General features: G+C 41.9%; 1 protein-coding gene across 1 annotated transcript in view; it reads left to right on the top strand.

Moving 5' to 3' along the window:
* Positions 1–10,826, top strand: part of cdk6 (cyclin-dependent kinase 6) — a 40,426-nt gene that overhangs the window by 21,685 nt on the left and 7,915 nt on the right. Inside the window, exon 4 of the mRNA XM_031323047.2 lies at positions 9,241–9,350. Coding sequence (XP_031178907.1) covers positions 9,241–9,350 — 110 coding nt within the window. The remainder of the gene's footprint in view (positions 1–9,240; positions 9,351–10,826) is intronic.

The following is a 10,826-nucleotide window of genomic DNA, read 5'->3' as shown; positions in this document are numbered from 1 at the left end:
CCTCCAGTAACCTGACCATGGTGGTGTTTTCATCTTCACTAGCCACATATTGGTAACCATTGTAGTACAAGGCTGACAGGATGGTCCCATGAAACCCATTAGCTTCCACTCTCATGCATGTCATGCGCATGTCGTTGCCTGTCAAATTAGATTTGGAAAGCTCAAGGGGAATGCCACCAGACTATTGTGTTGGCACTTGTTGTCAACCTCCTGTGTTTTTCTAGTTTGAAACAAAAATAAACTGAGGGGTGCCATAATTCACAGGAGATGACAAGATAAACTTATTAGTGGCGAAAATGTTTTTTTTGTCTTGCCTCTGAGCTTATCTAAGTGAGTCTGAGTTGATTGAGTTACAGGATAGCCAAAAGGAGTTTTATGATTCTTTTTTTCTGTGAATAAATGGCTTCTAAATTTCCTTTTTATATGATCATAGGAACCAGTTAGTGTTAGTTAAAGCTATCGTTTAACACAGTCTGTGCAGTCACTGTCATAGTTTCCTGTAAACTCTGTTGTTGGTGACATACAGAGTAGTAAAATTGTTACCTGATCAAAGGTATTTTCCCAATTCTTCCCCCTAGTTCCTCTGCTTATAGCCCTCCCACTACGCTTACCATAATAAGACACCCATATCTCAGACGACATTAAACAAATTGAAACCAGATTTCCTGCCTGCGCTCAAACAGCAGACAGGCTTTTACAATACAAAGCTTTCAAGAGCAGTCAGACTCGTCAGTCTGGATTTTGTATTTTCACTATGAAAGTGTTTTCTATTTTTGGGCCCTTGTTTGACTACGAATGTGAGTTAAAAACTGTGGGTGTGGGTTATTGGAAAGCGTAGATTGGTGTGTTCTCACTCTCTGGAAAGTTATGATAATCTTACAAGATAGTGACAGTGATAATGCAGATAAGATGTCTTTAAGTCAGCAAACCACATGCTTCTTTCTTAATGATTGCTCTTTTGGCCCTTATTTAAAGTGAAGCTTTATTTATTTAACAGTTTTTAGACAATGATTTTTAGAAAACCTCTTTGTAAAACATGCAGTCTTAGGACTCCCATAATCTTGAAGATATGCTATACTGTACATGCTATACTGTTCATGCGAGTATCAGTAGCACACAGTCACTAGTTCAGGAACAGACACTGATGTAACTGAAATTTCTCAGTGATGACCATGGATGAACTGGACGGTCGTGTCTGTGAATCTCTTCTTTTGCCAGACAATGTGTTTCTACTCTGGACAGACAGACAGACAGGCAGGCAGGGAGAGGGAGGGGGGAGAAACCCTTGCACTGCACGCAGAAGAGCACGTGCAGCGCACTCTGGGAATGTTTAGATATCTCCTCAAACAGCTCTGCATGGGAAAAAAAAGGAAAAGTTATCCTCTATGCTTTGACTGCTGGAGCAAAGGGGCTGGCCCAATTTGACAGAAGCAAACATGCACAGTTCACACACACATATATATCAACAGGGTTATACTGTACACACATGCATTCAAAGGCAGACAATCACATTGTTATTAATGTTTCACACACATAAATACAGGCCCTCAAATGCACAGTTCAAGTCTTATTTAATTGTTACTCTGTGTACCCCCTATTAAGCGTGTCTGAAAGAGCAGCAGTAGCACTCCCCTACACCTCACTGCATTAATTGTTGATGGTCTCTTGGCAATGCTCCAGGTGGGGAAAAGGGGGTACTGACCAGTCTGTATATGGTGCATGTGCACACTCCCGCACACACCGGCATCTGGATATTAAAGCCTTGTCTGTACCAGCAACGGCAAGAGGAAGAAGAGGAAAAAAAGAGAAAAAAATTACAGCATATATCAGGAATTTTCCAGCTAATGATGTGCGGATGTGGTAGCACTGGGGAGAGAGAGCCATTGACTGTGCTGTCTTTGTTTCGCTCGCCGAGGGCCCCATGCTGCATTCCTGTACACTGTGCATACTTTGGCAACAGTTGCAGTGCCCCTTTTTTCTGTTTTACTGTATACAGTTTGTGTGCTGCTCTTGCACTTTTCTTTCTAGCCTTGTAGCCACGTCCCCCCCTTCTCTCAGCCTCTACCTTTTCCCCTCATCTCCTTTTTAAATATTTTCTCTCTCTCTCTCTCTCTCTCCTTATTTCCTTTCTTGGCCTGGTGCAGCTGTATTGTTGGGACTGTAAATTGTCCTTTTTGCTGAACAAGAGAGAGAGGGAAAGTGAGGGAGGAGTGAAATAATGGTGTTTACAACATGGCTGACTGCTAGAGCTTCGAATGGGGCCTCTCTGCAGACACACCATTACAGCCTCAGCTCCACTGTACTCTCAGTGCATAGTTTTGCTCATATTATTATTATTATAACATCCGCTCTCCTTCTCCCATATGTGGCTTGCCTATACACTCAGAATCCTTTGTCAGTTTACCTTAGATACACATAGGAAGACTTTAATTTGTGGTGGATTGCTTTCAGGAATGTAATCAAATTTTAGTTTAAGTCTTGAAGCAAGAAACAGTCGAGCCATTTACCTGAGGGACTTAACTGCACCCCACGTTTATTCCACTTTATTTAGTAATTGCTGAAAGTTATAACCGTCGAATCCTGCTCTTATTGACTCAATTATAACAACCATTTGCCCTCTGGTGCATCCAAAGTACTTGTCTGTGAGTGTGTATGTGTGTGTAGATGGCATGTGTCTGTGTGTGCAGTGGTGTTCTTTCATCCTGGGCTTCCTCAGTGAGAGGGAATGCAAACATGGGCCCCCAGCCAAGCTTCATCAGCCCCAGTGCCTCCGGCGCTGCAGCCTAAAGCCTCATCCTCAAGACATCAGGTCACTGTGAAGGTCCCCCTCGGAAGTCCACATTAGGAGGGACAGAAAAACGTTTGTGTAATGGTAGCAATGGATAGGGGTGAGGGATGGGGTGAGGGATGAAGAGTGTAACAACTCAACATAATTGGTCTATTATTTAAAGGGCAATTCCAGTTTATTATAACTTGTGTATTATTTTTGTTGTTTGGGTCATCGTACCTTTTGTGCTCGTCAAAGTCATTGCTGAGTTCTGGGAACACGGCAACGTACTGCAACCAAATCTGATTGGGTAGAAAACACGTGGTCAGATAATCAAACAGGTTGTCAACAAGACAGCCATTTAAAGTAAGTAGTTGATAGTTTGAGAAATACTCTTATTCCCTTTCTAGCAAAGAGTTAAATTGGAAAATTGATACCACTCTCATGTCGATCTATTAAATATGAAGCTACTGCCAGGGGATGATTAGCTTAGCTTAGGTCTGTCCAAAGTTGAAGTTCGCCTACCACCACCTCTCATTAATCACTAATTAACACATTATGTCCAGGGGTTAAAGTGTGATCTGGCAGGTGGAGAAACCTTAACATCCCATCTTAAATTTCACACTTTAAAGTTTCTTACTACTTGCTAGTTTACCACTCTCGTTATTGCCTTCTTCCAAAACAGTGGGGAACAGCAGCAGCAGAAATTGCCAGGAGTTGAGTTTTAATTAAAGCAAAATTATGACTGGTTTGTTAACTGCATGCCAAATTAATCAGCGCACACAAGGCTTGCCTCGTAATTTACCATATTATTATTGCCGGTTATTTTAGCAACAAGTAGCCTAAAGCTAACTTTATCATTCCAAAAGTCCGTAAATCACCTTCATACTGTATTCACTGTCGACAAACTGGTCTCATAACTTTTATGATATCTTAATAACAAGTCCAAATGATTCAACTTGACTTGAGGTCAGGGAATTATTCATGATTTGACAGTGTAATTAAACTCTATGACATCTTTATGACAAGTCCAAATTGTTTTACTTTACTTGAGGTTAAAGGACAATTCCGGCGCAAAACGACCCTAGGGGTTAATAATGGCTGTGTACCCACTCTGTCATTCTCTGGGACATGTTTTCATGCTAATCGAATGCGTTTGTAGCTTGAAAGAAGCTAGCGCGGACCGCTGATTAGCTTACAACGCTAGTATTCGGGGCACAGGGAAAGTAAAAATAAATTGATATTTTGTACCACTAAAAAGGCTCAAAATATCACCAAACTTCAACGGTAGCATAATGAGGGCCCCTACATGTTAACCGAAGCATTGAGAACTTTGTAAGTGTACAGACAGTTTATTGAATGGAGAGCTGTGGGAGCTCCGTGAAAGGGCTACGAGAGAGAGAGCTATGCCTCCTCGTACTTCATGACTTACAGCTGGCGATGCAAACTAAAATCAAAAGCAATTTGCTCACTATATCTGAAATAATCGCACCGATGTAAAACGTAAATAGTCTAGTGTACTTACTCACTGGATAACTGTCGATCTGGTCCCTCCGGTCTGGGTCGCCGTCCCCAATTTATTTTCGGGACATGGAAAAAAGTTTCAAGTACAGCCCTGTTTATCAGAAAGGGGAACTCTTCAGACTGTACAAAACACTGCGTCTCTTGGGTGTTGCGATGCAACAGGTCCCACTCCGTGCAACACAGATACTCCTGTTCGGTGGCCATAGCTTCACAATGTCCGCAGGTACACCACCAGTTTCCCGAAGTACGAGGCTCTGTTGCGGCATAGCTCTCTCTCTCGTAGCCCTTTCACGGAGCTCCCCTCAGCTCTTCGTTCAATAAACTGTCTGTACACTTACAAAGTTCTCAATGCTTTGGTTAACATGTAGGGACCCTCATTATGCTACCGTTGAAGTTTGGTGACATTTTGAGCCTTTTTAGTGGTATAAATAGCGATTTGTTTTTACTTTCCCTGTGCCCCAAATACTAGCGTTGTAAACTAATCAGCGGTCCGCGCTAGCTTCTTTCAAGCTACAAACGACATAGTGGGTACACATCTGTTAATAACCCCTAGCTTATTTTGCGCCGGAATTGTCCTTTAAGGACAATAATCATGGCATAATTTGAATGGTCTCATGACAGCCAATGTAAAAACCAACCACTGGCAGTTAAATGTAATGTCAACACATAAAGCTAAATAGTTTCTTCAAGTTTGATAATAAGGCCTGCTATGAGATATTTATGACGGGTAATGTTGTCTAGGTTAATGTCAAGTTATCATAACACAGACATTGTTGTCATGACCACAATCATAAAGACTTCATGACTTGTCATGTCATGGTAATGATGGTGTCATGTCAGTCTTATGCACACCCCTTCAAGTAGTGTTACCCATCAAACGCAGATAACTTGCATACATTTGCAGACACACAGCACTTGGCAGTGAAGCACATGAATCCAGGCAAAAGCAGGTGCTCACTTAGTCACGTGCAAGTACTCACACATAACACAAACCAAACGCCCCAACACTCACATGCATACACCCCATTCTCATACTCCTCCGCTGTGCAAGCACAGTGCGTTGGTGGCACCAGGTCCGGATGTTGCAAGTCAGACAGGCTTGGAGGTCCGGCCCAGGAGGTCTGGAGGTCCTCTGGGGCAGGAGAAGCCATTTCCTCCCTGAAGCGGAGCAGGGAGCAGCAGTGAGGGCTAAGGAGGAGGATGGTGGTGGTGCTGGTGAGGGGGAGGATGCTCTCAGCAGAAAGGAATTCCCAGAATGTTGTCCTTTAATCTGGAGTCAGCCTCACACACTCTCTGTCTCTCTCTCTCCAACTCTTTCTTTTTTTCTCCCTAGGCTTTATCTGACCTCCTCTGGCTTTTTTGTTACCATGCGGAAGGGAGGAAGGGTGTCAGATAGGCAGAAAGACAGATTGAAAATTCAAAGCAGCTGACTGAAGAGCAAAACATTGTATTGCACAGTTAAGGGTGACTCACTTTCTCTGTGTCTAATCGTTCTACATACAGTGTATGTGTCTGTGTCTCTGTTTTCATGTGGCCTGCACAGAGGAGGGTAGTGGGTAATGAACGGATATGTGATGCAGAACACAGAATGAGAAGGGTGAGAAAGAGACTAAGGAAGAAGGAATGCAAATGTGGTCGGAAGGGAAAGGACAAAAAAAGCTCAGAACAACATTGCAAAGTTATGTTATGTTATGTGCAAAGTTAAAGTGTTTGGGCCATGACTCCTGAGCATGTTCCTCTGTCAGAGTAAGTTTTTGAGATAATTAGAACAACACACTTAAGACTTCCTGAACACAGGAAGTCTTAAGTGTGTTAAACTGTGCGTGATCAAAATGTATTCATGGATATTACAGGCTCTCCAATTGTTTGTATATAGACTTTACTGCATTTCCGACACATGTTTTACAGACTCGGACAGAGAAAAAGAGGCCTTTAATAGAGAAGGAACAAGAGGTTGTGCAGGAGAGAGGGAGGAGGTAGGGAGAAAAGGGTGAAAGCAGTGCTGACAGTGGACTGTTTGTTTGGAAATGAAAAAGAGCACCCTAAAACTCAGAATCTGTGGTTTGAGATGAGCCATTTAGGAGCAGAGAGTTAATAAGTTTACAAATGCTTAATGGTTGGCACTTGCAAGTGAAAAATGGTGTGTCAACAAATTACATGATAGGAAAGTCAGAAGGTATTGAGATGGACTAATGCATTGCTGTTTTTTTCATGACATTCATTGACAAAAAAGAAAAATATAGAATAACTGCTGTCTTATCCTTTTAATGCTAATATAGAATGAAAGACCACCTTGCCATAGATGGACTGCTGCAAAAATGGTTTCCTACACTGCAAGTAGTCATGTTTTAAGGCTTACTGCAATCTGAAATTACACCCCATCTTCCTGTGTTTCTACGAGTGCATGCATGTGTGATATATATATATATATATATATATATATATATATATATATATATATATATATATATATATCTCTCTCTCTCAATCACATCATATCTATGGCCAGGTTTTCGAATAACTCTATATTGCACTGAGGCGGATATACCCCGAGCTCTAGGTCTGTGGTTCTTCCTAGAAGGCTTTACATGTGCATGCGTGTTCATAAGAGCCCTGACGTTTGACTCTGCAGGCCTATAAACTCCATGCAGCAGACAGAAGTCACTTGCATTTGAGCCTGCAGCTGCAAGAATTACAGGAAGATGTTGATTGGGCCATTTGTCACTTATGCATCCATCCAGATCCAACCTGTGTTTGAATGTTTGATGGCTTTAGGAATGCAATGTTTTGGTTGGTAGGGGGGAAATGGAGATGTGATTTGCTCTAATTACAGAGAATTAGTTAAAATCAAAGAAAGTTAGAAATAATTCATACAAAAATGAAAGCAATGCAGCCTTGAATTTTCCTATGCATGCTAAACATCAGTTACCTTTTGTTACCTGACTATATGGGCAGCTGTGCAACTTCCATTCATGTTTTTCTTTGAGGTTTCACTGTTCTAAAAATCTTCAATGACCCTCACTGTCAAGTCTGTTCGTTCTTAGTATACGTCTCATTTCTGGTCACGTGACTCAGCCAACATCTCAGCCAACTAGCCTCAACTTCCTCCCTATTTCCACTGAAGCAGGAAGCAGGAGATCAGAAAGTATCACACATCTGCAAAATGCAGCCCGCGGCACTATTAATAGTGCCATTCAGTTTAGAAGAAAAAATGTGACCAAACTTTTTATTTCTCTTATTGGTCTCTGTTGACTGCCTTGCTTAAGAATTCCAGCTTGGGGTAATGTTTGTTCAGTTTGTGCCTCAGATGTCCAAAACTTCCCTTCAAGCTACGGTTATGAATAATGCCCCTTCTAAAGGAATTCTTATTATGGGGCGGGGGTAATGAAATAATGCCCTGGTAAATTGTAACTAAACTTACCATTCTGAATGGTACTAGCATTGGCAACTTACAGGAGGTGGTTATAATAGAAATTGTTATCAATGTGCCCAGTGGCTTATTAAATTCTTACATTTTATAGTTCTATTACTATAACAATACTCTTACCAAATATTAGTTTCTTGTCAAATGATCAGGACAACTACTTACATGGTCTTATCTATATTGACAGTTTACAATAAGAACTGAAACTCAGTTACTTGCTTGCAGCTCTGTGAGGCTGTACTAAGGAATAGCGGTGCTTTACAGTTTTTTCCGATTGCTTAAGCACTATTTTGAAAACTGGGACCAGTTTTTCAAAACTCTACACACCATTAGCACAACCACACACCCAATTAGCAGGACATCTCAGATCCTTTGCAAAATGAAACACTCACTCAAAAACTATACACTAATTTATAAAAAAACATATTTTGTTACCATATGAAACACACACGTTTCATTTGACTTAATTCTGTTTGAACCAGTTACACACTGCTGTTGCTAACCTAAAACACTTTTAGCAATTCTACTTCTTAGTGATTGGAGTACTATACATCTTTGATACTGGCACCTGTATTACTGAAATCTGAAGCCTTCTACAGTCAAAAGAAAACTTTTCCCAAAAGTCTATAAACCATAAAGTTACTTGATTGCTCATCAATCATTGCTCTCATATTACACATGAAGGCAAGTGGACAATATTGGAAAGATCAAGGTATTGTTTCCTCCTACTCCCGCAGAGAATCCAAGCCAGCTAATAAAGATTTCTAGGTGACACTGCACACGTTTTGCTTACAAACATTCGCCTCAGACTCTAAGATCCCGATAAGCACTCTGCAGTGCCTGAGGAGGGAACTGCAGCCAAAAGCTGTCGGAAAAATCTGGAGTTTAGGAAAGCACCTGGAACCAGTCCACTCTCTTACTAGGGGTCACTGAGTTTTGTCTGGAGGCTTTCCCTACTGTAGCTGTTACCAATGCTGCTGCTTTCCTGCAGGCTATGGGGCAAATTTGGAAACCATGCTTAGTTTGAAGTGGCAAAACATGGCTGCCGTTATACCTCAGGTGGGTGCAGGGTTGCTTGATGCAAGATAGGTTGTGGTGGTTAATATTAATGATAGTCAGCTCTTTATCACTTCAAGTACATGAGACATCTGCCAGGTTAATCCAGTGAGAGATAGTATTGTTTATGATTGTAATAGGTGCTACTGCACGTATACTATATATATATATATATATAGTATTTTGTGTCCCTGGTGGATTGCTGTGGAAAGACTGTGTGATGTGGGTACACACCAAAATGGGAGCAGGGAGACGTGTCCTGCCAGATATGATTTCATGTCTTACGTAAGCCTAAAATGGGGGCAGAGAAGTATTAAGTGTGTGTGTGTGTGTGTGTGTGTGAGCCCCCTCTCTATATGGTGACATTTACTCAATGCTGCTGGCAGGTAAAACTACATGCAAGAGATTGTGTCTGTGTCTTTGTATGTTTTGCCGTATTTTCTTATTTGATTTCTGCTGTGTGTTGTAGGTGGTGACACTGTGGTACAGAGCCCCAGAGGTGCTGCTCCAGTCTAGTTACGCCACGCCGGTGGACCTGTGGAGTGTCGGCTGCATCTTTGCTGAGATGTTCAGGAGAAGGTGAGAGCTAAGAGAATTTTGGTGTAACCCCTCATACTGTTTATAAAGAAAATGAAAAAGGAATAAAACCAGCAACCACACACTCATGGGCCCAACGATCTTACATCAGCACTTCCAACCACATTTGTCCAGTCACACACAAAACGGTATACAACTTTCAAAAACACCAGTAGCCGGATAATCAGAGCCCAAGACTGTTAGTGTTGCACTTGAATGTTGGTGTTATGATCTCTACTTTACCTGTTTCTTTTCACTTCATTTTTATTTCACGTATGTTCTTTGGAAAAATCTGCTGCTGTCGCTGCAGAATCAGTTATTTGGGTGTTTCTTAAACTTGTTGTCTTTTTCTCAAAATGACACCTGTCAGCTGCGTTGTGAGCAGTGAGCAATCACATTTCGGTTGACTTATCAAACCATTACAGTAATGACAGGCTGTCTGCTGTGGTTGCAGTATGCAAGTCAAGATCCTGCTTCTTGGTATAGGTATTTGTCAGTTTGTGGTCTAACGAACTTTACACACTGGAGAGCCAAGCTAATAACGGACCACTTTTCTAAAATAAAAGGAAGAAAAGGTTCAGCTGCCTGCCTATGAAAGGGGGAAAAAAACACTTTTCCAGGGCATAAGGACATATTTTACCACCATAGCATTAATCTAATATTAATATGTATGTGCCATAGTATTTGAAGAACTGCCTCTTGTAATAAACAGTGAACTGGGGTTTAACCAGACTGTTAGTGGTGTGCTTCGGAATAGATAAGAACAGTCTTTTTGAGGTAGGGCTGAGTGCCAGGAGGAGCACCCCTGCCTGTAATTTAGGCTTCCTTCCCCAACCGTCCCCATACCCCAACATGCGCTGCCACACACAACGACCCACGCTCTGCACTAGGGACTCAGTGGGAATATATAGGCTCTAGTGGCAAAGGGTGACACAGAGTGAAGAGACTGTGTGGTCATGTGGTATACAGACAGAAGACAAAAAATGTGTGGAGAAACCTAAAGGAAGTTGCTTCTATACAGGGACAGAGATGGTCACTGAATGGTGTGATGAGTATAAAAACTTTGTCTATCATATGCTATGGCCTTCGCAGTCACACCATGTAGACCAGGGGTCTCAAACTCGTGGCCCGGGGGCCAATTGAGGCCCGTGGGCCAATTGAGGCCCGTGGGCTGATATTTTGTGGCCCCCCTACTTGACATCAAAGTTTAGTGTCAGTGCGGCCCGCGCGTTGTTCTAAAACGCACCTTTTTGCTAAGTTGTTGCGGGTGCCGCGCTTTCCACGCTTTTATTTTATTTGTTTAGCACTTACGGGCTACCATAGCTAGTCTCGTGACTGCAGCGTTTGTTGTCAACGGTTGTCAAGCTAGCCAACCGTGAAGTACCTGGCAAAGTATTCAGCTGTCATTTTACCACGTTATGTTTTACTCTTTTTGGTCTTTGTCATAGGTTGGTATCGGTAAGAGTATTACTGGTGGTT

This window comes from Sander lucioperca, chromosome 16 (genome assembly GCF_008315115.2).
Source record: "Sander lucioperca isolate FBNREF2018 chromosome 16, SLUC_FBN_1.2, whole genome shotgun sequence".
Lineage (NCBI taxonomy): Eukaryota > Metazoa > Chordata > Actinopteri > Perciformes > Percidae > Sander > Sander lucioperca.
This window is presented reverse-complemented; position numbering and strand designations above follow the sequence as displayed.